The sequence below is a fragment of the Ascidiella aspersa genome, chromosome 2 (assembly GCF_963924565.1).
Source record: "Ascidiella aspersa chromosome 2, kaAscAspe10.2, whole genome shotgun sequence".
Classification (NCBI taxonomy): domain Eukaryota; kingdom Metazoa; phylum Chordata; class Ascidiacea; order Phlebobranchia; family Ascidiidae; genus Ascidiella; species Ascidiella aspersa.
The window spans coordinates 5333424-5361367 of NC_139448.1; the positions used below are offsets into that span (position 1 = coordinate 5333424).

The window sequence follows — 27944 nt, forward strand, 5'->3', positions numbered from 1 at the left end:
TTAAAGTTATTGCCACCAAAAGTCAAATCAAAGTTATTTACTTTTCATCCAAAACAAATGTCGTATTTACAAATCGGTGAACACGTTCTATTCTGATCAATATTTAGCCCGTCAAACATCAAAACAAAACATACATCAAAGTAAGATTTTTACATTAAATTATGTAAATTACTTATTTTACTGAAATAAATTTAATTAAAGCACTTATGTTCAATTCAAGTCATTTGTCCGATTGACTAAGGTCAATTAAGTTCATTTTGGACGAAACAATTAAGTCAAGTCAAGGTATTAAAAAAGGTTCCTTGAGTAAACTTAAGGCAAGTTATTTAGGTAACTTAAGTAAAAGTCAGTCAATAATTCAATTAACTTATGTCAAGTCCCTTATTAACATGACTCAAGTTAAGTCCCTTAATCAGTCGATTCAAGTCAAGTTTGCCTCGAAGCTTAACTTATTGAAATTTTCGAAAATTAAGGAACGTGTTCCGCCAATTGTTATTGATTTTTTTGGCGTCACACGTACTAAAAACATTTTGAGACCGCTGTGCCTACAAAAGCTCTAATTTTTTTAAGACTGTCTTTCGAAATCGTATAGTAGATGCGCATGGTGTGGGGTGGGGGCCTGTGGAAACGGCATTGACAGCTTTAATACGAAACTCTTATACACTTGTTTCGCACTAAGCTACTTGGAGACCTACAAATCTAAAATCCCCTTATGTGATTCCTGACCAAACGCTGAGTTCATCAAATTACAACAAGTTATATTTTGTACTAGCTACCGCATTTTTTTCGTGATTTTGAAAAAATGACGCCGGTTGTAAAACACAAACGTTGACTGGATACATCCAGCGTGTTTTACAAGCAAACCAACCCTAATCTCCAAGTATGAAGGACATATGATTTCAGATGTACATTCACACGTGTTCGACCGAGAACATTTTTTTGTGACGTCACGTTACGACGTAAACTTACGACGTCACTCCTTAAATTTAAAGTGACCTGAAAACAAATCCACCAGCTCATGGTTGCTGCTCCTTCAAAAGTGCACTCTCTGAAGTGCTCGGTCAGCAGAAACGTAAAAACAAACTTTTTTTTCGTTAAAGTTTTTTATTTGATAAATATCACCGGCGTGACGAAACATAGAAATCATACGACGGCGCGAGAACGCAGAACAATCGCTCTCGTCGCCAATTCGTCAAAAGGATGACGTTTCGGGCGGTCCCGGGCAAACGTGACGTCACTATGTACAACGTAACCGTTTCATAGCAACCGGGTTTCATTTATAACCACATTATGTGTGTCGGTGTTTTTTCCGTGGTGTTAAAAAGTTATAAAAATAGCCTCGTTTAAAATCGGGATACTTTCGAGCGAAAGGTTTCGAACAATCAACAGAGAAGAGAAAGGATAGATCAATGACGTAACAAACTCTTCCCTAACTGCCTTGTGACGTCAGAAGGGTGTGACGTCACTAATACTAAAACAAACGACAAAGGCTGACTGACTAAGCACGAATAGGAAATAAAACAGCAGAGTGACCCCGAGTTTTTGACGCCGCTAGTGTAATGACCAACTAAGTCGATAAAAAAACAGTGAAATTCAATAAAAAAGACCCAAAAAACGCGGATAAAAATAATAAAGTCGAAAAAAAAAAAGTTTTTCATCCGCAGTTTCCCGAGAATTTCACCAGCGCCATAAAAACATTAAAATCCAACGAGGACGGAAAAAGAAAAAAGGGAACCGTCGCCGAGAAACGAAACAATCGGTCTGTATGACGTCACGCGACAATGGGCGCGGGTTCCGACCGAGCGGAGTTCACACGCTTGTGACATCACACAATCGATTGTGACGCGACAAACAGGGCGCCGAGACGAGGGCGGCCAGCGCCGGTCATCCGTGGCGAAGTAAATTAAAAGTCGAATTTGGTCCGGAATCGATTTAGAATGAAACGGGTTGAAACATTTTGTTTTTCGCGAGCGAGAGAGAGCGAGGACGGAAACGTGTAAAATCTCAGCGGCCTTGAGGTCAAACAAGCGCGTGGTAGAGGTCAAATATTCGGGGCCAAACGGACAAACTGAGCGCGCGAGTAAAAACAAAGCGACCGAAAAAAAAACAAGGAAAAACAAGAAAAAACGCGCGCTTTGCTCCTTTAAAAAAACGAGTAAAAATAATAATCGGAAAGAAAGAGTGAAATATAAATACGCGGATTTGGCACGAAGTCGTTGCGTCACGTGACGCGGGGCGTGCTTCAAAGTTTATAGATGACGTCATTAGAACTGACGTCATCGCTCGAGTTCTCCCGTCGCCGACCTTTGTCACCAACCACCGTGGGCGACGACGTCGTTGCGCCATCTTCGACATTGTGACGTCATACTTGAGGGTGACGTAGTTTTGGTAACGTCATACTTGCGGGTGACGTATTTTTATGACGTCACGACACTCAGAGGCGCTTGAGCCGGTTGAGGAGGTTGTGCTTGGTGCGCTCGCCGGCCCAGGTCTTGCTCTTGACGCGGCACATGCGAAGCTCCTTCCTGTAGTCGTCGTGCGCCATCGGGCGGTAGGAACGCGGCTCGCAGTACGTCTGCAAGAGGGCGGTAAAGGGTTAATGTTGGGCTCGACAAAAGTAAATTGGATCTTTACTTTACTTTGAAAAATAAATACAAATAGGAACGTTGATAGTCAAGTAATCTAATTATTTTAAAACTAGGAATTGGAAAAATCTCGTATGTATTAAACAAAAAACGTGCAAAAACGGTATTCGTTCGAATTTTTAACTAAACCAACTTAGTTTCCGCATCTTGTATAATATACACACCTCGTTATTAGGGTCGGAGAAGAAGTTCTTGTATCCGTCCTTAAGAACGTAAACCTCGGGGTAGTGCAGGTGGGGGTAGCGGTTCAGTTCACGATCCTTGCACCTGAGGGCTCGAGCCATTCGGGGTCCGCGTTCTGAGCTGAATTCGCAGTAGAACACCAGCACTGGCGGTTTGTAGCTACCGCTCTTCTGACAGGCCCACAGAGGCTTGGAAGTCTGGAAGAATCTGGCGAAAGAAACGTAAGGGTTAAAATTTGGGTCAGGTTTTAAAAAATGGCAAAAATTTCAAAAAAATTAGAATGTTTTTTTGTGGGGGTATTTTTATTTTTTAAGGGTAAGTTTGGTCAAAACGTTTTTTTGATTTTAGTTTTTTTTTTGATTTGATTTATTTGTAGTTTTTCTTCTCGTGATTTTTGATAGCACATTGGTCGCAAGTACTTAATCAGTTCATTACACCTTCAAAAAAGCATGCCACAATGGGATTCAATTAGGGCCCATTTTACCTAATAAAAGGCTGATTTTCGACAAAAAAAAGCTCAAAAACGGATCTGGAGGGTTCCTCACCTTTTGTGGAGTTGTTCCTCCTGCCATACGTGTTCGGCACCGACCACATGACCACCCTCGTACTCGTAAGGGTAGCGGCAGTCGATCACCTCGAAACAACAGTCGTGCTCGTTGTTCACCAGCGAGATGAGCTACAGAAGAAAAAAGACGTTTAAACATTTGCTCGAGGATAACTTTTTTAAGTCAAAAGTTAATGAAACACTTGTAAAAATGTAGGCAAAAAGGTCTTTAAATTTGTACGAAAATGAAGGATACTTTGTTACAAGAAAAAAAAAACAGGTGATTTTTAGCTAAAAATTTCGAAACAAAAGTAATAACATTTAAACACGATAAATAAATTCACACAAAATTCCCGGTTCACAATTGCTATAAAATGTATTTATATAATCGTTTCAATTTCTTCGGATCTAATCAACTCACCGTTTCGGGCGAGATGTACTTCAGGTCCTGGTGCTTGCCACTGACGGTCGGTAGAGAGCAGACCCGACTAAAGTCGCCCACAAGGTTGGGATCGCTACATCCCAAGTCGACTGCCTTCATCACGTCAAGCTCGTTGAAGGATCGGGATCTGGAGGAAGATTAAGAAGAGTGAGTGAAGGAGGAGGTTTAAGAAGAGGACTGATCGCACTGCTACACGATTAAATTACTCTTTTACGCAATTTACCCGTTTTAGATATTGCCCGGTTTGTTACTGTTTAAGGGAGGAAAACTGGAATGCAAACTCTTTTACAGCAAAATTTAAAAACACAGAAATTATTCGAATTCTTTGTGTATAGATCACATAATATTTAAACCTGAGATTGATGGTAATTTCACATAAAAACTGTTAAATCTATTTTTCAAACAACATCTTGTGGTTTTCTAAGCCGTCGGAAGAGTGTAATTTCAAATAAAATAAAACATTTTTCGCCGTATTTTTTCTTAACCACTTGCACCTGATGCCAAAAAATCTGCTTACCTATTAAGCAAGGCTGAGTTATCTTCCTCGCCGTCGCATGACGTCACTTGTCGGCATGGTGACGTCACTTCAGGCACGGGTTCACGCAGAACTGCGCTGCGCGATCGGGCGACACCAAGCGGCGTGTCCGACTCGCACTGCTGTGACCGCTTGAGGGACAAGAGAGCGCGGCGCGATGCAACCACTGGGGGCGCTGAAGGGGATCGGAAGAGCTCACGAGGTTTGGGCTGAAAGAAAAAAAAAATCGTAAAAATTTGAAGTGAAAAAAATGTAAAAATTTTAAAAGAAAAAATTGTAAAAATTTCAAGAGAAAAAAAAAATGTTAAAATTTTAAGGATTGTTTGAAAAGCCGCTTGGTATTTTTCTAGTTGAATGACTAGTTTTTAAACTGATTTTTTGGTTTACTACTACAATTTTTTTGAGATTTTTTTACCTACTTAAATGTTCGACTCGAGCTAAAATATAGAAAAAAGTTCACCCCAAAATTAAAATTTAATATTTTGAGACATTTTTTATTTTTTTTAATTAGTTTTAAAAAAAGGCTAATTTATTTAAACTCACCAGTCGCTCGGACATGGAGGCATCCGACTCTTTCGAGAAGCACGAGTCGTTCATGGGGGGGATCATAAGGGGGGCGCTGATCAGGCCGTCCAGACCCGACGGGAATTCCCCGGCGCCGGCGCCCGATCCGCCAGTGACGTCACGCATTTGATCGCGAGCGTTTTCGTGCAGCATGGCCTCGAGCAGACGCTCGTCGGCATCGCTGCGCTCGTGGTCTGACGTCATCATCATGACGTCATCGTCGCCTTCGTCATCGGAGTCGTTGGTGCTGCAGAGGCGCGACTGGGTGAGGGGGGCGTCGTCGTTGGCGAAACAGAGCTGGAAGGGTAGAGGGGAATAATGGTTATTTGGGGTTAAATTTAAAAATGTTGGATTTAGTTTCCGTTAAATGGGTAAACAAAGTATTACTTTCATAAATGAAAAATATTTTGAACTTAAAAATTGGTATTGTTTGTTCAAATGAAATATTTAACAAAAAGTCTTACAAAAATTGAAAAAAACACAAAAAAAATCTAACTCACCATTTGCGCGGGCGCCGAAATCGGCCTGAAGCTCGCTTTAAGCGAGGCGATGGGCGAAGAGCACATGAAGGCAGCATCAGCCGACTTGGTCTTGCGCTCTTTGCCGCCGAACGCCATCTTGCGGCGGGTAGATCTCGGCTCGATCATCGAATCACTGCACTTGACACGCTTGGATGCGCCAGCCAATGAGGAGCCGGCATTGCTAGAGTCCAAGCTCCTCTTGTTGGCTCTGACAAGGATTTGCTCGTCGAAGTAGCAGGGGGAGGATTTGGCGCGGTAGAAGGGGACGGATGAGGAGGGTCGGGGGGCCAGGACGCCCCGGGCGCTCAGGGACGCGATGCTGCCTGGAACCTGGGACTTTTCGGGCGTTGAGGCGCCGTCCCGGGGGCTAACTCTCAGCTCCTTTTCTTGTTCTTCTTCTTCCTCTTTGAGAACCGCGCTGAAGGCCGACGATGAGCTGGCGGCAAAGTGCGGCACCACGGGCGATGACGTCATGCTGGGTGACGTTAGCAGACCAGAGGGGCGTCGGCGCGACAGGAAGGGGGCGGGGCTGGTTGCCATGGGCGACAAGGGCGTGTCGTTACTGCCTCGGCGATGTTGCTGCAAAACGGGGCTGTTCTCTTTGCCGGCGATTGCGTGAAGTCGAAAGCGAGACTGCGACTAAAAATACCAAAAAAATGTTTGTTATTTTTTTTTAATTTTGATAAAATCAAAAAAAAAAAGTTTTCTTTAATTTAATAAATTTCTAATTTTAGGCATAATTTTTTTTTTTTTTTTAGTTAAGAAATGAAACTTTGGAAAAAAACGAGTCTGACGTTATTGTTTTTGTTTATTCATGTACCTTGGACATGGGCATCGACTTGAATCTGCGTAGACTTTTGCTTCCGCTAGGCGGCGCCTCGCACACATTGTCGTCCTTATCTTGGAGGGCAAGTCGACCTCGGATGAGGGGAGATTCGGGGAAACACCCTTCTGCGAGAGAAAACGACTTCATTTACAAACACGTAATTTTTTTGAGTTGCTAAATTTTACTGAAAATACGATGGTTTTAGTATTTAAACCAAGTAAAGAGTTGGCTGTTTATATTAACAAAAAATAGGTGTTTAAAACCCTGAGTTTTAGGCTTACAGGGCACATTTTCTCAGATAAAGTCGTTTAACATGGGTCAATAAACTGTTTGCGGTTAAAATTTGGGTCGCTAAAGATTAAAAGGCCGAAAATGGCCGCTTAAGATCTGAATAATCCCGTTTGCACAACGATAACAGATAAAAGGCGAACCACACAACTGGTCTAAGGACAAGGACGACTGAAATCCTCTGCGCAAACTATTCACTCTAAAACAAACCGCTTAACAAACAAATAAGACTAGACAAAACCTCGCCGAAAATCTTCTTCGTCGTCAGCTGTCTGACCACCACTGTGACGTAACAATGGCTCGACCTCCATGTGACATTGTGAAGTTGCCATGGTTGGCTGGTCATCGACTGCGAGCGATCTAATTGGTCGAAAGGTCTGCCTGCCGCAAGCGGACTGCTGCCTTCTTATGCTGAAGATGGGACGGACTACTGTGCTTTGAGCCTCTGAGCTGAAACCTGTTCATTTTTTGACTCTTTTGAACTCTTTTTGACTAATTTACTATTTTCTAAGTTGCTAGTTATAGCACTGAGCTCGCTCTGTGACAGTTTTTAACCTACCTGAAACTTTTACCTTTAAACTAAACAATTGGTTTAAACTAGGTTAAATATCTTCATCTTGGTAAGAAAGTTAAAAAAGACCTCTTTTCTAGAATAAATCTGATTTCGTTGTTTTTAAACGAAAAAACTTATTCTTTCGTTCGGTGCATTCTTTTCGTTTTGGCAGGAAACTATAAATATCAAATCTGCAATACAACAAAAAGGCTAGTTTTCTGAACAAGACTTCAACTTACACTTTTAGCAAAAAAAAAATCGTGAGAAAAAAATATGATTTTTTGTGCTATTTTTATGCCCTAAGGACCACCGCAATCACATAGTCTAAAACCCTCAGACGCGTAATTAAGGTCGCTGTTACCGTTTCAAATCTCATGCGTCCGATCGCCAACATCGATCGACCGATATACGAAAAATCGGCTACAGCTCGCGCAAGGCACACAGACGCGCCGCAGAGAGGGCGCACGTAAACGCACACACACCTATAAAGGGAGACCAGGTAAGTCCAGGTCCAGCTGGGAAGCCAGGGCGGGATATTTGATGGCATTGGTTGCCGCTGCCTGGAAAGAGCTTTCGGGAACACCAAGTCTACCTATACGCCCCTTGTACAACACAGTTGGTTAATAAATGACCGCTGTGACGTCATCCTAAAATCAAGGTTAGTGGAATTCAGAAAACTGGAAAAATTTAGCCGCAAATTCAAGTATTTCGGGTATGTCAACAGAATTGAAATGAATGAAGGAATTTAACTTGAAATAAATGAAGGAATTTCACTCAATTGAATCACGATACTTGTCAAGGTCATTTATGCTTCAAAGGCGAAGAAAACAAAAAAGCGAAATGACGTCATTACCGAGCTAGGTCGCTTTTTGGACCCGGAAGCGATCGCGCTCGTTTCCGCTTTCCCACGTCGTGGGCGCTCGCAACCTTTGTGATGTCATAATAGCGGGCGGCGGCGAATAGACTTTGACAATGGACGCGATGCGAAAAGGTGCAATTAAACGTGAAGGCGGGGGGTAATTGCCCTCCCCCCTCACTGAGTGGTCGGATGCATTACTGCCGGACTTACGCGGAACTGGGAGAGGTGTAATTAGGCGCGGAAGTGGAAAATATTTTCCACGAAAATGCACAGAGGGTTGTAATTATTGTGATTGCGGGGAGCTTTCAATTTGCACTTGACCGAAGCTACGGAAGCAATTAAAAAAACAATTATTGTTTGGAAACTATGTAGTATTTGCCACGGTATTCTAAAGTACAACCTTTTTTTGTCATCAAATGTTGACTTTTTACGTCACTGAATTTTGATCTTTTTGCTCGTTATCTGAATTTTACTTTTTTATTGCCTTTTATACTACTTGTCCAATTTGACTTTTTTATAGTGCGTTTTTTACGACGCTAATCAAGATTTTACCGACTGCCGTTTCCCATCCAAAGCGCGTCGCGGCCGAATCGCAAGTTTCGGAACCGAACGGTGACGTTGCGCATCGCTAATGACGTCACGTGCGGTGACGTTGTGCGCGGCGAGTCGAAACGGTCTTTGATCAGCGCGGGGTCGTAAACTTTACGGAACGATTCTAAACGGTGCTCGCGAACGGGAGACGTTATGGTTTATAGTTGACGACGATGTGAACTAGATTCGTCACGCTCTTAGTAAAAAAGACTAAACTTTGGGAAAATATAATTGTTAGGATTTAGCAATTTTTACGAATTTGCGCCAAAGTTGAAGTTTTTTTTTTAATTGTAACAATGAGATTAAAAGGAGTGAAAATGTTGACAAATTTACGCCCAACGTTTTTCCTAATTGGAAAAAAATGAGTTTATTCAGAAAATGTAACAATGCGATCGTCAGGGGGTGAAAATTTTTCACAAATTTGCGCTCAACGTTTTCTTTTGTCGCAAAAAAATAATCTCCTTTGAAACTGTAACAAAGCGGGAGCAGGCATTTCAAAGCGATCGCTATTAAAACACGTTTAACTTCCACACAAAGAGAGCCGATCAAAAAATAATAGTAGTGAGATCAAAACTACGGCGGGTTTGGCCAAATGGCGTCGTTCAAACGCTGCAAAGTTTACTCAACGACTCTGGCTTGTAGCGCGCATAGAGCAGCTGCTATTGGTCTTTGCCCCGCTGTTGATTTAGCGCCCAAGCGACGACGCTTCGCTCATAGTAATGATTTGAAATCGCGAACGACTCTAACGGTTTCTCAATCACCGCTGGCGACGCTAATAGAATGGCCGGCTGTATAGGACCACACAAAGCTTCAACGGACAGGATTTTGGTGTAAGCCGATACCCTGTAGCCATTATGAATCGCCCTGTATCAACTGTGTGAAGCGATTGGTCGGTTAGAATGGGCTGGGTTGGCGTTGTTGGGTTTTATAAGAAAAGACAGAGCGGCTGGGATTCTAACGTTAAACGTTTCGCGTCTAACTACGTTTAAATTAAGTCTGCTCAAACCTTTTATAGTGCTAAAGCTGTGGAACACATGTAACGCCTTTGTGTTGACTGATTTCATAGCAAAGGTTGTTGATGTTTTCTCGTTTAATTATTAACCCTGAAGAGGTCAGCAAAAATCTGCTGTCTAAACTTTCGCTTATAACATATTTTACCTCATAGAAGAAATGTGTATCAGTTAATGTGTTGTCTAGTGGCGCTAATTCACACAGTTGTTCACATATTCAAAAAACTTTACGGGGCATCTGTTCAGGGTGTAACTGGATCCGACAATTTCCTCCCAATAGATCGAATTCGGGTCGACGTCATAATTTAGCGAACGAGCGGCCAGTCGACAATAAACACTGCAATAATCGCCACCCCGGGTGCTTAAATACACACAATTAGGCCCGAACTATGGCAATAAAAACTGGATTTTCTGTCGCGAAAGGACAACGTCATATTGAATCTAGGATTTATGGTCATCGGGCAACGTCAAGACAATTCAACGTCACAACGGGTGTTTGTTGCGATGGTGTCGTAATAAAGCGAGTGATTTTTGTTGCGTGTATCTGTGGCATTGTGACGACACAATGCGGCAAATGGAGCGGGTTATTTGTCTCGTTTAGGCAAAGACAACGAAAGGGCAATTAACACATTAGGCCTTCATTGAATTGACGAAGCGATAAAGAATAGCTAGCTGAGGAGTTTGGGACACAATGCATTCCCATTTCAATAAAATATAAAACCAGAACGTTTAATAACGTTGGAATGGGTTATTTAATAACCTATTGGGCATTAAAAAGCAATTTAATGGTAAATCACGTTTTATTTCGGAGATGGTGCATTTGTAGGGCGTAAATAATGTAACTTGAACCTGGGATGCCAGTAGCGTAGAAATATCGCGGCAAGCTTATGATTCATGGCCTAATACTTTAGCGCGACTAGTTCAATATTTGACGTTGACATATTTGAGGCTCTTGCGTGAAAAAACGCGCCCAAACAGGCAAGTTCAATACGAGGTCGTAGTGATTTACGAGCGCGGATTTTAACAACTGGAAATGGGTTTTGCTTAAAATAAACCTAAAACACAAAATACTTAAAACATTATGTCATTGCCTGCTATAGTTTAACAGGAATGCGCCCAATTACTACCATATTATAGGCTTGAAAGGCTGCGCAGGTCTTCGATACACCGAACCAGTCGCCTACGCAAAGAAACAGTGAACAAAAGCGGCCTTAAAAGAGAGAGAAGAGATCGGAATTTCCGCCGCACCCGCCCGTTTTGTGAATGGCGGTTTCGAGCAGCGCGGTCGGTCGCCAAGACGCGGCGTCACGCTCTGGTGCGCCGACCAATCGCAGCGCGCCGCTCGATTTGAGCAAATACTGATTATTGAGCGGCGCGAAATACGAATTTTTCGCATCGGTTTGCGCCCAAATTGACCGAGAAAAAGGCCTAAAGACTGGGAAGGCGGGTGTTTTAGCCTCTAGTGTAATATAATCGACATTTTTAAGGTGTTTAAACCAATTTTATGTTGCCTTATTTACACGATACCCATCACTAAGCTGTCAAAATTAACGCTTATTCTAATTTTACGTTAAAACGATATAAAACATCGCAAAAAAACTCTTATATCTTGTAAACGCTCTAAAATGTCAAAAAATATTGACGAAACTGTATATTCAGGGCGATTCTGCGCAAGACTTAGTCTGCTGGTTTATGGTTAGTTTGTTTAAGCGCGGGTCGCCGACGCTACTTTGCCAGTCCGGACAAGTAGCATAAGTCACGCTATCGTGCCCGGGCCGAGCGCCCCTTTATGACGTGCTGGGGCGCTTGTGACGTCACACGTGGCTGGAGCGGCGACGCTGATTGGTCGGATTCGGTTGGACGCGAAACTTTGAAAATCGGGATTTGGGCAAATTTACTCCAAAAGACCGCAAACTGTTGTTGTAGTTAAAATCTTTCACAGCAACACAAAAGACCTTAAAACGCTAATAAATCAAAACTAATACCTAAGTAAATTGAAATATTATGATTTCATCGGGCAGTTGAGCATTTGTAATAAATTTCTACAATGTTAATAGTAAGATACAGTGTTGCTAAAAGCTTACAGGCGCATTTAACAGGGATTCAACGGTACTGTACGATTATCCCACTTGTTGTACGTGGTATTTGGTCGCGACAGCGTTCGTTGTTTGCTTTTGCGATGTCGTGTCGACTTGCTAGTTGCAGCAAGTTCGCACAGGAGCTAGGCCAACAAGCTTGCGCGGCTCTAAGCGTACTTGACCGCCAGCGAAAGTGCTTGGTCCAAGTCGAAAACTGATTGACCGCCTTTCGGGCAAGCCGATCTGGCGAAAGCGCAAGCTAATCACTTTAAGTCGCTCTCAATCGCATCTGAGACTATTTTAAAACGCGTTTCCGACAAGCTTTATTTGATACACGGCTGAAATGTTGCTTGTACGCGGATTCGCGCCATTGTTTCTCGCGAATCAATTTGACGGCGATTAGCGACTTTTGCGAGAACGTGTTTGTGATTATGCACGGTTTTTAGCTTCCGAAACTCGGAACCCCTGGCTTTGCTCAAGAGAACACATCCACATAATTAGCAATTGTGTACAATGACCGCATCTACAGGGATTTAAAGGCTCCATTCTACATAAAGCAGCCCGTAGTGTTAAAATCTTCGTCGTCGCTGTGAAACGCCGAGTTTCTATTGCTGATGTACAGACCGCAGAATTAAAACCGGCGTTGCAAATCGCTGGATTTTCTGTTGCTGGTGTATTGGGGGTGACGCATTACACATTGGCCAGCAAATTGTGTCTCTGAAACAACCACGGGCCCCGCGGCGCTGTTATTTACACGTGTTTGCGGCAACATAAACAGCAGGCCTTGCTTACAGCGCGATTGCATAAACAAACGAGGGCAGATGACAAGCGGACGGCACAAGTGTGTATTTCCTCGACTTTTAGAAGGGCCAGGATCCGACTGAGAGCCAATAACCACTTGAGGTTTACGATTTTGCACAAATTATTGTAAAATCTGGGTAAATAATTCGTTGAAATCTTTTAAATGGCGTATATAGGCACACACACTTAAGTTAATGATTTAACGCAACTTATTCTAAAATTTGAGTAACTAATTGGTTTAAACCCATTACAACGAGTTTATACCCTTTTAAAACGACTACAACTCTCAAAATTACCCAAGAGACTTGGCTGTTTCGTTTGAACACCCATCCAAGCTACATAGCTTGACTGTGCGCTAATTTGCAAAACCATAGACAGGTGCAAGTCTAAATTGCACAATAACGCATCGATTAGAAACGGCAGCCACATGCCAATAGCCATTGGTCACAGGGGAATCGAAAACTCGGGCTCATGTTGCCCAACTGTCAGTGCCAGGCCGCGAAACAGCTGTCGCGCAATTTAACGGCCGCGCATTTTCACGCACCATTAAGCCCGCGCGCTTGTAACGAAAATGTTGCGCCTCGAATATTATCGAATTGGGCTCGATACATTCGTTTTCTGATCGCTTTTATCATATTTCGTGCATGAATGGACGCGCGATTAGCGGCACGATTATCCGGCTGACGCGCATTTTCACGCGTCGCGCGTTATTATTGGGGTCTTGTGAGAATTTTACACGCAATGTTTTTTTAATTAAATAAGGAATGTCCCCTTGTCCCGTTTAACGTGGGTTTTGCCGTACGTATCCAAAAATACCAACTTTAACTTGAAAAAAATCGACATATGGTGGAACTGTGGACAACATATTGCGCTTACAAATCGTTCATGCGCTTCAATTAACCTGTGGCGGCGGCAATTTTAAAACCAGTAGTAGTAGCACTTTACAACGTCTGGCCAACTGCTGTTACAAGGCTACAGGCTGCCCACTGTTGGCGTCCCCTGACACGTGCAGCAGAAGGTGCGAATTAGCTTAATTACTGCACAGGGCAGCCTTGGAGCACCTTGTATGCTGTCTGTGCCCAGCAACACCTGGCTTTTAGCACCATTGTTAGGCACAATAGCGGCAAGCTGTTATCCTAGCTTCCTTTGGTGGAAGCAAGCCCAATGGTTCACCAAATCTACTGGGGTTTGTTCTAATTTGTCAAAAGGTTCTTAATAAAGTAAACTTGCCACGCTAGTATGGGAAACTCTACATTTAGGCTTTGGCTACAATATACAATTGCTATCTGCTAGAATTAAAAGCTCGATCTGGTGAACACAATTTTTAAACTTTGTTGTATACAATGCTAACTGATATACATTTGGGCTTTGTCTATGATATGCTGCCTTCTGCTATCACAAAAATTTATTTTGAAAAGTTTTCAAGGTTAGACTTACACAATGCTAAATTGATTTACCCAAAAGCTTGTGCAATGTAAAGTACATGCCTTACTGTCCACCAAAAAAAATTGACAGTCCAAACTTACTAATAAGCCTAATTTTTTGCCAAAACATACCGTCATATTGACTTCCAGAAACCAATGGAGAGTTTAGGCTTGACGCAAACGATAGAGCCCCAGCGGGTGATGGGTGACCCATGCTGCTTGCCAGGGGTGAATCGACACTGGACACACTGGAAAGGGACAATCGCTTGCGTGGTGTGTCAGAGGTCTCTTGACTGTAATGCACAAAACGGGGGCTCGGAACACAGTCGATTTGGGGATGAATGAGTTTATGGCATGTCAAGAAATGAAAAAACGGATGCACATAGACATGCAAACCTTTACTTGTAACTGAATTATAATACAAACTTGGAAAGAAAAGATTACAAACTAGTACAATCTTGGTTAACAGCTATTAATTCTTGTCTTAGTGAAGTACTGCAAAACAAGTGGCACTATAGACCAATTATATTTCAGATTTGAACAGTAGAAGTACAAGCATCCTTCTCATGCAAACATCTTTGGAATATACAAAAGTTATACCTAAATTTAACCTCATGAATAAATGAAAGAAGTATTTTGCACTTATCACATTTTGCAAACCGTACACCACCGAACATGCGACACTTAAAATTACCAAAAGTGATCAAAGGCCTCCAACCTAGTGTTCAGGTCACGAAAGTCAAAAGCCAAGCTTGACATGGGTGACATCTCCTTGGGTGAGTACATTCCCGGGGAATACCCGCCATGGTTGCGACCGTACAACAATCTAAGAGAAAATATTGCCAAATTAGACTTATGTACACAAATTCTACAAACAAATGATTTTAAAACTAATGAAAACAGGTTTTCTTAACCAAAAAGTTACAGTTACAACAGTAAATGGTGAAAACTACTGGTAATAATGAGTAATAATTGGTAAAACTACCATGATTACTTATTCTAAATAAACAACTGAGCTATAACTAGCTCTGCAGGACATGCTCACAATTCTTTAGATTTACATATTATAATTAGAAAATTTTTCACCAAAGAGTTTGGCATTCACCTGTTTGGAATGACCGGTCGTCCACCTGATGAGTTGAAACAAGTTGGTTTGGGCAGAGCACTCAGGCCACCGGTGGACGACGGGTGGGTTTCTTTCTCATTTCCACACCCCTCCACCGAAGGGGGCCTTATGAAGGGGTTAAGCAGCGAAGGCTTCACCAGCGAGGGTACAGACCGGCTCGAAGCCGCAGAGGAAAATCCAGAATCAGTCATGATTCAGTGGAAAGTTCCTTAGTTGCAGATAAAAAGTCCCTGTAGATTGGTCACTTTTGCAGGGTACTGGCTGTCATAAAAGCTAGGGGATTCTTTTGTGAGATTCAATTTATAAAATATATCTGCCAAAAAGTTGAAAATCGCATTAGACAAACGAAACTTCCACTCTGCAGTCGGATTTGGAACTAATCCCCATCTCTTAAGCAGAAAAGTTTGTGACCTAATTTGTCTGCATGCCGTACAGTACACTTACCAGCTAGACTGGCAATACAACTGCTGTCCGTCTGCAGAGGGCATTACGCGCAAAACCAAACAGATGGAGCGAGCTATTGCTGTCGCCTTTCTGCACTGGGCATCTGTCGCGCTATGTTAAGAGCCATTCCACATTCCTAAAACCAGCACTTCAAAATCCTTTCAGCCTTTGTGAGCCGCCAATGCCAAATCAGCACTAATCGCACAGAAAGCGCTAATTCCGCTCAACTCAATGTAGGAAACTCTATGTTGTACATTATCCGAAGCGCTGTGGTCTCGACTGTTTTTAGCGGTACAATAATATGGCGCCACGATAACGATACATGCAGCAACTGGCTGTATTATGCTGAGGAAATGGATGCTGTACCGTACCACACAATGTCTATTAATGACTGAATGCTAAACGCAACACCACTAGATGTTTATACTGCAGACACTAAGGGCAGTTAGCAGTGCATTGCACGCTGCGTATGACTGATTAAAACTTCCCCTGTGTGGATATCTTCCGCACAACACTGTCAGCGCAACCAACTGTGTGTGGAATTAGCACACCTTTCCTTCTACCAAAAAGCCTAAGCCGGTCTGCTTGCTCCTTTGTGGCAGCGATCGTAAAACAAACTAGACTCCTTGTCCCAGTTGGACTGAAAAACTGCTGGAGACACGAAAGTGGTCGCGGCCTCTTACCTGAGAATTAAGTTGGTACTACACTGGGACACTCCAATAGCGGCCTTTTAGCTTGAGAGCTTTTGCTCTGAAAAGGAAACTCACGCTATGCAGCGGCGGTGTGCGTGTCCCACACAAATCGGTTCTGTCAACAATTACCTGTCCGCCGACAGCCTTATGACATCACAGAGAGAAAAAAAAGGCGCTTCGCGCTCGAGCAAGACGATTGTTTCGTCCGCTCGAGAGGCTTCAATGAAAATTTGCCGATATCGAAAAAATGAATACCCTTACACTAAAAATATGACTTTATATATTTGAGTTGGCGATCGCGGATATTAAAATTGCCTGTCGAAGTTTCAAATTATTCCTCCTGTGGTAGAGTTTTGAATTAAATATACAACGAATTGTAGTTTCGCGTAGTTTAACGTGTTGACTAACATTACTGAGCGAAAACATAAGGCTACTGGAGTGGGCTTTTTAACTTAAGTTACCGTACATAAATCATTCGAATTGCTGTTGCGAGTACTCAAACCATTAACATTTACTAGGAAGCACGATTGTTTAGTTCAGCCAAGCTGGCCAACTCTAATACGATATGCTCAACTCTAAAGCCACCCTTGGTAGGTATAACCAACGTGCTGCCTTGCATTCCCAAACTAATCTCAACTTACTCCCCAAAGTTGGACTAAAGAGCTCCTTTTGCTTTCGATGCAAGTTATAGACTGAAGTCTGTAGGCGAAACACCTTGACTCCTAAGTCAAGTCTACAGGTGTGCTGTGTGCACTTGCAAGAAATCGCTCAGCCAACAGGTGATTGTTGCCAAACAAAGGACACCATGTGCACTTGACTGCTGGTGACTGAATGCTGGTGCAGTGAGCATGCTGACTGCATTATATCGCCCGCTGTCTTTCTTTCTGTGACGCGACAGTTGCAATGTTTTCGTAGCGAAGCCGATAAGGCCCACTGCTGCGATAGTGCGTCGGCCTTTTTTTTCGCGATAACGTCTCCGTCTACCGTTAACCGACGCTTTCTGGGCGAAGATATCGCTTATCAAAACTCGAGCGCTCGACCAGCCCGCACAATGGCGAAAGTTGAATTCCTTGTTACGTACCAGATGTCCCTTTGTTGACAAATAACGGCTCCGTTTTCGGAGAAAGTAACCTTACCTCAACAGTAAACTAAAGACCGATCGCAATCACCAAAGCTAGACTTTACCTACAGTTGTCAAACTAAACAATTTTGCATGCTCGGTTCAAAACGTGCTGAACATATGCTGCCTGACCTCGGCAGAAACCGCGACACCCTACTTTTAGCTCTACCAGTTGGCGAAGTACAGCGCTAAGATGGTGGGAATGCTGTTAATTGAATTTTAACGGTTCTGCTTCGATCGAAGGGTGGGAAAGGGGCTATTTTACTCTCACAGGCAATAAAACGTTGCCGTACAGTACACATAAGGTTGCCACTGTTTGGCCTTTATGCATTGATTGTCATCTAAATCTGAATTATATGCTCAATAGGCGTTTGATAAACTGTGGAAGACTGTTTTATTACAAACTGTTTGTGAGTTTGACTGTGGCTGTATTTATATCCGAAAAAAAAAGAAAAGCCAAAAACGCTTGGCAAATTTACATTTGACACCGCCCAATCCATCAGCGATCAAATAAAGCTAAATTAAGTTTATAGCCAGACGCCAAACGTCAGCGAGGCCTGCCCATGCGGGATATAGCCAGACGGACGGGGCTTTCGGCTGTCAAACTCCGCATAATTTACGCCGTTGTTCCAACTGGGAATGCCTTGGCATTTTCCGGTCAAAATCCCTGAACCAAACGCCCAAACCGGCATGGCTACAGTGTTACAGAGTCCGGTATAACAGTCAACAACACCACTGTAAACCTTATCGTTCAATTTGGTGGTTTAAACCACGTGGCAACAACTCGCAAAACATCCTGTGTCCTATAGGTGCATAGAGCAAACTTGAACGTAGATAGTAGCGAGTTGCGCGACTTGTTTATTTGTTTCTCACTTTCACCTGGTTGCATTTTGAGCGGAAGGTGCAACCGTTCAGATTTAGAAGGCAAAGCACCTTGGCACCAGCACTTGTTTGCACTGACTATACCGTTGGAGTTTTGGCACTCGCAAACGTGGAGAGGTGTTGGGAGGTGAAATGTTGACTTTCGATGTAGATTTTGTCAGCACGTTAGATCTTTTAGGCGAATTTCACACATTGCACTTTACAAACCAGCAACGTTCTTGATTCGATATAACATTGTATACGTCTAACAGAAATTATTTTTTTAAACGACCAGGTTTGAGGCGACACAGCTAAAGAAATACCTACGAATAACCTATGTAGTCTAACCCAAATTACAACCCCATGTTTTAATCCAAACATTTATATCATCATTATGATTGCCCAGTTTAAAATCAAGATAATTTGCAACGGACTAAGAAACTTGTCGTTTTGTTGTAGTGTGGGCCTAGAAAGCCTATCATCATTATTAGATCTTTTAGTTAAAACCTAATTTCCCAAGCTCCCTGGACAAATCCTTATTATCAATGCAGTTCAGCTATTAAAACAAAGCACAGCAAGCTTGCCTATGGGATGTAGTCCCGACGCTCATAACCCACTGGGCATAGAATTAGCTCACCTTTGCAATTTTCAAAAGGCTCGCATTAAGTAAACCAGTTCCCGCTCGCCTTGTTCGTCCTTGCTGGACAAACCTTAGAAAGTTTCTGTGAAGGAACAGCACGATATCGTCCAGGTAATTCGCCGTACAAAACTGGCTTCCTTCTCGACATCAATTCCGTGAGATTAAAACTCGGCTGTGTGTGTTTTGCTTGGCGGGTAGTTTTGTAAAAATAATTTGAGTTTGGATTTTGCGGCGGCATTTGTTTTTCAAGAAACGGTAAGCAAAGTAACTTCTGCAAAGGTTGCGAAATACCATTGTCCCAAAATCAATTATTTCCAGTTTTGGACCTCGAGAGTTTTATTTCGTCAGCTAATATACCTTATATCAATAGGGATTTAACATGGTCAGATTGGCGATGTTTTTAATGCTGTTTCATGTACCGAAGCGTTCTCTTAAATTTATGGTAAGGTAGATTAAAACATTGGCTACTTCTATAACTACATCAGGAAATGACCAGTTTGTACTAGGTCAGTTGCGTTCCCCTGAAATTTCTTAGAGGACACTGCAGGCAAACCTTAAAAAATCATGTCGATGGGTATAAATTACAAAAGTATTATGTCGCAATGAAATGACATCTTGATCTAATCCTTATTTAATGAATGTCAAATGCGGATGCCCGGTTACAAAGACATCCGAAGCAAGCCAGAGGGATGTGGTCCAAATTCACAATCCAAATCCAACTGACAAAGCCCCCAAACAATTGGAATATAGCGCACCGGAATGTTTAGCGACATTGCTGTAATAGCAGGTGCAGGTCGCATTGCTGACAGGGGAGGGATAATTATGACGTCATGACCACAGGACGCCCGTCAGGTGTCCCCTTGCAAAAGGACGGGGGAGTGGTGTCCTAAAGACCCCGGTTTGGTTCCGTCCAACTTAGAACCGGGATTAAGTCGAATTAAACTTTTGTTCGCTTCCACTAAGACCCGGATTAAGCGGAGAAAACGAGCGCCTAAAACAATATATCCTCGACCGCAGAATGTCCATCGCTCCGCCCGAGTTTGCGGCCAGGATACAATGGAAACGCGATGCCCCTTTGTTTGCACTTGGGCCTGATTGATAGGTCATTAACGTGGTTGTAAATCTTGCAGAGCAATGTCAAATCTATTTAATGTTCAAATTTTAATTTTGTTAAATTATATGGGGGATATTTTGACATTGCATTTCGCGTGATAATGTAATTTAAATGAAATACGCGAATACTAACAGTAACAGTTTAACTCAAAACAAGCCAAAATGGATTTAGGTCAGTGGTTCTTAAACTTTTTTAACGCGCATCCCTAATTTTTTAGCTTTACGTTGACCACAGTAGACAATAGTTAAGAGATGACGTTATAAATAGATGTATACTTTTATAATCTGCTGGTTTCGTTCAACAGCATTCGAAAGAAAAATGTGGTCTAAATACATTGAGTGCAAACACGTTTTTTTTTAATTTAAACAGTTTCTTTTCAAACATATGCTCTATGGTTTCGGTATTAAAATTTCAACAGACATAATGTTATGTTTGAAGAACAATTTTATTGTGGGATTCATTTCATCATTTCAGTCAAATTGTAAGTGATACCAATACTGATTCTGTGAACAGCGCTTTGAGGGAACGTTCGTAACATGTTCAACCAAACATCTCTTCTAAACAGGCGCCGCGATGCAGATTTGTCATTGCACCCGACGTCGCGACGCTGCTCGCGCGCCCCGCGAAAAGGCGACGCGCGTCTCGACGCGGACCCTTGTGACGTAATAAATATCGAGATTATGACGTCGTAAAACTCGGACATAAGTTGTAATCCGACGCCCCTGGGGTAAAGCATACGCGAAAAAGTGAGGATTTGGCGGAGAAGTTAGAACGGCGATAGAGGGTGGCCGATTGACAGAAGGATATTAGAGATTGATTAAAATTGCACCTGCCTTGTTATATCCAACTGCCCACGTTTAAATATGATTGATAATCTGATTTTTTCGATTTAAAATAATCGGTTTTGGATAGAGTTTAATTTGAAGGGCGTTTCTATCCTCTCATGGCTAGTTACACGTTTTGTCTTGTAAAATGAACATGTGTTGTAAGAATTGTTATAGAATATTGTATGTGCATGTCTGTCGGGCAGTTCTTTCTGATAGCAATTTCCTTAAAGATCTCACTATAAAACTGTAAAAAAAATTATAAAATTTTGTAACTGCACAGATAATAATACCTAGAAAATCAAGGTATTTGGCACTGGCAAACTGCATTGTGTGCGTCGAAATGTTTACGTCAAATTTAGCCGGTGATTAGCTATTTCGCCAGGTCTAATTTTCACCAGGCGATTAATTATTTAGTCGAACCCCACAATTCAAGTCTTACACGAATAATCGCCGACTGAAAATCAAGTGCAAGCTGATCATTATCAAAACAAAGATTCGAGCGGCCACAAAGCCTTGGTTAGATAAGTCGCGCTTGAAACGAACGCCAACAAAAGCAAACATCGATCACATGAATAAAACTCGTAGATCGTCCCTTATTAGCGATCGCATTGTTCTGTGCACCACAAGACTGCCAAGTGCCAACGTTCAACCAAGCAAGTAGCCAACAATAGACATCTTGAACATCTGCTGCTATGCAACTTTCCGCGAAGTTAGCTCGAACCTCGCTAATCCAAGTAATTAAGATTGAATTGAGTTCGCAGAACTTTCGAGCAAAAGTTAATTAAACTTTAAAAATAGTTGCAGCCTAGTTTCGTTGATTGTCATTCCTTTAACAATTTACTTCGTCTTTAAATTTTTAAACATCAATTTTTTAACAAAAACGTGTTGGAAAAATATATGTAAGTGTGACATTTAAAAGGTAATTTCAGAATAATTTTGTTTTAATTCCTCCGATTTGGTTTTGTTTCGATGCACACACATATAGAAATAAAGTGTTATCGTAGTTGATTTCAAGTGTTAGCGATTTACGGAGAATCTTTATCGCCGCATAGCGGATAGCGAATTACCCAACAATAATATTTACGCAATTATTTATTGTGTTTCAACGTTCATAACTAAACTATGCGTTTTTTGCAGAAAAGTTATATTAGAAATGCGTTTTGTTGACCGAACATAAAATAATAGTATTGACCCATTGACTTCCGATTAAAACATCTCAGTTGGCGAAACATAAATCGTTGTTTGTCTTTAGATCAAGCTTAACCTTAAATGGAGACATCTCTTAAATCAATCAACCCAGTCATGCGTACATCGAATTAACAGCGTCATAAAACATAAGCGTCATATTGTATGCGTAGATAAACAAAGCCATTGACTTGAAAAGGTTAAATTAATCGAACAACAATTTATAGATTTCGAACTGATCTATTGTCAACAATACGATATCAAACGGCGATAACAAAGACTGGGAACAATTAACAAAACAGTGATTCTAGATTAGTAATGATTGTTATCAGTTTGTTGTTTTATGTCTAATTTTTTGAACAAAAGAACGACAGTTGAAGGCTTAAGCAGATCTTTTTGCATTGTCAGCATCAAAACAATAGAAATGTTTGTGTTTTGTCATTTTAACTTTTCATGAAGTGGAAATTTAAGAAGATTGAAGAAAATGTATTTGTTTGAGTTGTTTAGTTTTAATTAAAATATAGTTTTTAAACCATGATTTCATAAGTAGGATGTTCAGTATTTCTCAATTCTTTTTAAATTTTGCGTTAAATTCTCATATTTTACATAATTGCTATCCAGTGATTCACTATTTACTCCAACTACAATCCAAGTCTTACACGAATAATCGCCGACTGAAAATCAAGTGCAAGCTGATCATTATCAAAACAAAGATTCGAGCGACCACAAAGCCTTGGTTAGATAAGTCGCGCTTGAAACGAACGCCAACAAAAGCAAACATCGATCACATGAATAAAACTCGTAGATCGTCCCTTATTAGCGACCGCATTGTTCTGTGCACCACAAGACTGTCAAGTGCCAACGTTCAACCCAACAAGTCGACAACAATAGACATCTTAAACATCTGCTGCTATGCAACTTTCTGCGTAGTTCCCTCGAACCTCGCTAATCCAAGTAATTAAGATTGAATTGAGTTCGCAGAACTTTCGAGCAAAAGTTAATTAAGTTTTAAAAATAGTTGCAGCCTAGTTTCAGTGATTGTCACTCCTTTAACAATTTACTTCGTCTTTAAATTTTTAAACATCAATTTTTTAACAAAAACGTGTTGGAAAAATATATGCAAGTGTGACATTTGAAAGGTAATTTCAGAATAATTTTTTTTATTTCCCCGATTTGGTTTTGTTTAGCTGCACACACATATAGAAATAAAATGTTATCGTAGTTGATTTCAAGTGACGGAGAATCTTTTTCGCCACATAGCGGATAGGGAATTCCCCAGCAATAATGTTTACGCAATTATTTATTGTGTTTCAACGTTCATAACTAAACTATGCGTTTTACAGAAAAGTTATATTAGAAATGCGTTTTGTTGACCGAACATAAAATAATAGTATTGACCCATTGACTTCCGATTAAAACATCTCAGTTGGCGAAACATAAATCGTTGTTTGTCTTTAGATCAAGCTCAACCTTAAATGAAGACATCTCTTAAATCAATCAACCCAGTCATGCGTACATCGAATCAACAGCGTCATAAAACATAAGCGTCATATTGTATGCGTAGATAAACAAAGCCATTGACTTGAAAAGGTTAAATCAATCAAACTACAATTGATAAGATTTAGAACTGATCTATTGTCAACAATACAATATCAAACGGCGATAACAAAGACTGGGAACAATTAACAAAACAATGATTCTAGATTAATAATGATTGTTATCAGTTTGTTGTTTAAGAACTGTTTATTTGAACAAAATTTTTAACTTTTCATGAAGTGGAAATTTAAGAAGAGATTGAAGAAAATGTATTTGTTTGAGTTATTTAGTTTTAATTAAAATATAGTTTTTTAAACCATGATTTCGTAAGTAGGATGTTCAGTATTTCTCAATTCTTTTTAAATTTTGCGTTAAATTCTCATATTTTACATAATTGCTATTCAGTGATTCACTATTTACTCCAACTACAATCCAAGTCTTACACGAATAATCGCCGACTGAAAATCAAGTGCAAGCTGACCATTAGCTAAACAAAGATACGAGCGACCACAAAGCCTTAGTTAGATAAGTCGCGCTTGAAACGAACGCCAACAAAAGCAAACATCGATCCCATGAATAAAACTAGTAGATCGTCCCTTATTAGCGATTGCATTGTTCTGTGCACCACAAGACTGCCAAGTGCCATCGTTCAACCAAGCAAGTCGCCAACAATAGACATCTTAAACATCTGCTGCTATGCAACTTTCCGCGAAGTTAGGTCGAACCTCGCTAATCCAAGTAATTAAGATTGAATTGAGTTCGAAGAAGTTTTGAGCGATAGCTAATTATAGTTTCAAAAATAGTTGTAGCCTAGTTTAAGTGACTGTCATTTGTTTAACAATTCTTTCGTCTGCAAATTTTGTAACCACATAAGGCATATTTATAAATTTTATCTTAAAAACGCGTTAGTCCAATACATGCTTTAGAAATGCTTTAATTTAATTAATTTATTCAAGCCAATGGATTTATTTAGATAAATACGCGTTTAAATGAAAATAATATATTCACGTTTTGCCTCGTTTAATTCACAGTTTTTGCAATTTACAGAACCTCTTTATCGCCACATAGCGGTTAGCAAATTATAAGACAATAAAGTTTTTCGCAACTTTCTGTCGTGTTTGAAGGTTCATGATTAAACTTATCTTTCGCGGAAAGTTAGCCTAAAAATGCATTTTGTTGATCGAAAGACAAATAATATTAACGTGTCACTAACCGCCGGTTTAAACATCCCAGTGGGAATCACATAAAAGGTTATTTGTCCTTAGATCAAGCTCAACCTTTAATGGAGACATCTCTTAAATTAATCAACCCAGCCATGCGTACATCGAATTAACAGCGTCATAAAACATAAGCGTCATATTGTATGTGTAGATAAACAAAGCAACCGACTTGAAAAGGTTAAATCAATCGAGAAACAATTGATAAGATTTAGAACTGATCTATTGTCAACAATGCGATATCAAACGGAGATAACAAAGACTGGGAACAATTACCAAAACAATGATTCTAGATTACTACTGATTGTTATCAGTTTGTTGTTTTATGCTTGAGCATTTGAACCAAAGGACGAAAATATTGAAGCCTTAACCGGATTAGTTGTACTATCAGTATCGGTTATTTGTTTGTTCTCCTACCTGATGTCTTAGAAAAGTTGTCATTTAAGACATGAATAGAAATAAATGATATGTTTAATCCTTAAATGTTACTTTAAAATATATTAGTCAAAATAGTCAATTCATAGATAGATTTATTGAAGTTACATAAACATTATTGTTAAAATTCCACATTAATCTTTCCCCTTTTAGCCGGTGATTATCAATTTGGCCGGGATTCCCAATCCAAGTCTTACACGAATAATCGCCGACTGAAAATCAAGTGCAAGCTGATCATTATCAAAACAAAGATACAAGCGACCACAAAGCCTTGGTTAGATAAGTCGCGCTTGAAACGAACGCCAACAAAAGCAAACATCGATCACATGAACAAAACTCGTAGATCGTCCCTTATTAGCGGTCGCATTGTTCTGTTCACCACAAGTCTGCCAAGTGCCAACGTTCAACCAAGCAAGTCACTAACAATAGACAACTTAAACATCTGCTGCTATGCAACTTTTCGCGAAGTTAGCTCGAACCTCGCTAATCCAAGTAATTAAGATTGAATTGAGTTCGCAGAACTTTCGAGCGATTGTTAATTACAGTTTCAAAAATAGTTGTAGCCTAATTTTAGTTAATGGCATTTGTATAACATTCAGATCTTCTGCAAATTTTTAAACCTCACATTTGTTAAAGTATTATCTATTTCTGCTAAATCGTGTTCGTCCAATGCTTTTAAAATCTTAAAAGCGTTTTAATTGAAGTAATTTCGTCAAGCCGTTTGGTTTTATATGAAAATAAAACATTCGAATTTTGTCCTTGTTTTATTTTACAGCGTAAAAGCGATGTAACGAACCTCTTTGTCGCCCCATAGCGGTTCGTGAATTATACGTCAATAAGGTTTAACGCAATTATTTATCGTATTTGAAAGTTAATGATTAAACTGTGCGTTTTGCGGAAAATCTATGTTAGAAATGATTTTGCTAACCGAAAATCAAATAATATGACCGCCGATTAACACGGACCGCCGATTAAAACATCTCAGTGGCAACACATAAAGTTTTATTTGTCTTTAGATAAAGCTCAAATTTTTATGAAGACATCTCTCAAATTAATCAGCCCATGCATGCGTGCATCGAATTAACAGCTCCATAAAACATAAGCGTTATATTCTATGTGTATATTAACAAAACAATTGACATGAGAAGGTTAAATCAATCGAACAGCAATTGATAAGATTTAGAACTGATCTATTGTCAACAATACGATATCAAACGGCGAAAACAAAGACTGGGAACAATTAACAAAATAACGACTCTAGATTACTACTGATTGTTATCAATTTATTTGTTTGACTACATAAAATTATAATCCTTATGTTATTAACGCACATCATTTTAGTGCACAAACGTGATAGTCCAATGCATGTAAGTGTGTTTATATAATGAAAGGGTCTTAACTTAATTGATTTCTTCAATCCTATTGGTTTTATTTAGATGAATAATAGTTAATAAATAAAAATAAAATATTTAAGTTCTGTCTTTGTTTGATTTCACATTGTTATTGATTTACTGGAAACTCTTTGTCGCCGCATAGCGGATCTTTGGCAGAAACTTTATATTGGAAAAGCATTTTCATGGATTAGCAGACGTCATGTATTAATAACACTCCACTGATTGCCGATTAAGTCATCTCAGTTGGTGACACATGAAGGTTCATGATCAAACTGTGTCTTTAACGAAAATATTTTTAAAAGAATTGTATTTTGTTAAAAGTGTCATGTTGTGTCGGTATAATAACAAAACCACTGACTTCAAAATGTAAAATGAATTGAGGAACAGTAGCAATAATTGTACAACTGACCTATTGTTAGCAATACGATATCAAGCTTTGGTTTAACGAAAGAGAACAATTAACCAAACAATGGTTCTAGATTATTACTGATTGTTCTTACTTCGTACGTTTAGGTCTGTATCATTGATGTTTAATTTCAAATTCTATTTGAAAGCCAAGTTCTAAAATCTAAAAAGGCGTCAACGGTAGAAAAAATACCTCAATCCTTGAGACTTTCGTTTAATTTTTAAAACAGTGCCTGTAAAACAAGATGTTGAAAATCAATACAGAGATATTCGAAGCGTTAAAATTCTACCTTCTGTATGGGCTTTGATATTCTTAGTACGTCTTAATATAACCTCCAACCATTATGCTGCAAAGTGCGTAAAAAGAGTGGGTAAATTATTTAAACTGTAGCATACTGCTGTCTACAAACCAATCAAGCAGCTATATGGTTATCTGTTGGTTTTCTAAGTTCGCTTTACTAATTATATTTTTAAAATTAAACGATAAGCCATTCATTAAATCGACCACCCATATGATACAAGTGATGCTATTGTAACAGACAGAGTCATATTCTTGTTAAAGGTAGCATCGGCACCGTATGCTTACCGTATGCTTAGATATCCGACATTTTAGGTCCATTGCAGAGTTCTGTATTGCAGCATTTCGCTTTGCACGATCTGAAAAAAATATAGGCAGTGAACCAAGTCTATGTGTTTAAAGCTTGATGGGTCAGGTAATTCATAACAAATAAGCCAATTTTTATCTGATAAATTGTGCTAATTGTTCGTACATCTGTAATTTGTTTTTTAATTACGTTATATTGACGATTGTTGATGTGTAATTTAGGTAGGAGCATGCGTCGTCCAATGTGCTGCATGTGCATTCCACACATTTAAGGCAAAATACGCGAATTAGTTCAAACCAGGAAAATTTCGAAAATTATAACAAAACAGTGTGTATTTTGAAATATACTTATGATGTTAGTATTCTGCAGCAGGAAGAGTCGCCGAAGAGAATAAAATGAGGTGCTTTTTATGCTTTATATTTGTTTGTGTACAGAGGTTTTGTTTTTAATATTTGCCTGTGTAAAAATATTAGGAGATG

General features: G+C 40.1%; 1 protein-coding gene across 2 annotated transcripts; it reads right to left on the reverse strand.

Moving 5' to 3' along the window:
- Positions 1 to 1183: 1183 nt before the first annotated feature.
- On the reverse strand, positions 1184 to 15314 carry LOC146163288 (uncharacterized). 2 transcript variants are annotated; one of them, XM_083381944.1, is made up of 11 exons: positions 14970 to 15314; positions 14583 to 14690; positions 13997 to 14157; positions 6255 to 6385; positions 5414 to 6073; positions 4893 to 5210; positions 4332 to 4558; positions 3794 to 3941; positions 3374 to 3504; positions 2810 to 3035; positions 1184 to 2575 (listed from the first exon to the last, which is right to left on the reverse strand). In XM_083381944.1, the coding sequence occupies exons 1-11, from the start codon at positions 15179 to 15181 to the stop codon at positions 2435 to 2437; spliced, it is 2463 nt and encodes an 820-aa protein (XP_083238070.1). In that variant the 5' UTR covers positions 15182 to 15314; the 3' UTR covers positions 1184 to 2434. The 2 variants fall into 2 exon arrangements, with proteins under 2 accessions (XP_083238070.1, XP_083238069.1); XM_083381943.1 differs by having other exon boundaries at positions 14559 to 14690.
- Between the last annotated feature and the right edge of the window lie 12630 nt (positions 15315 to 27944).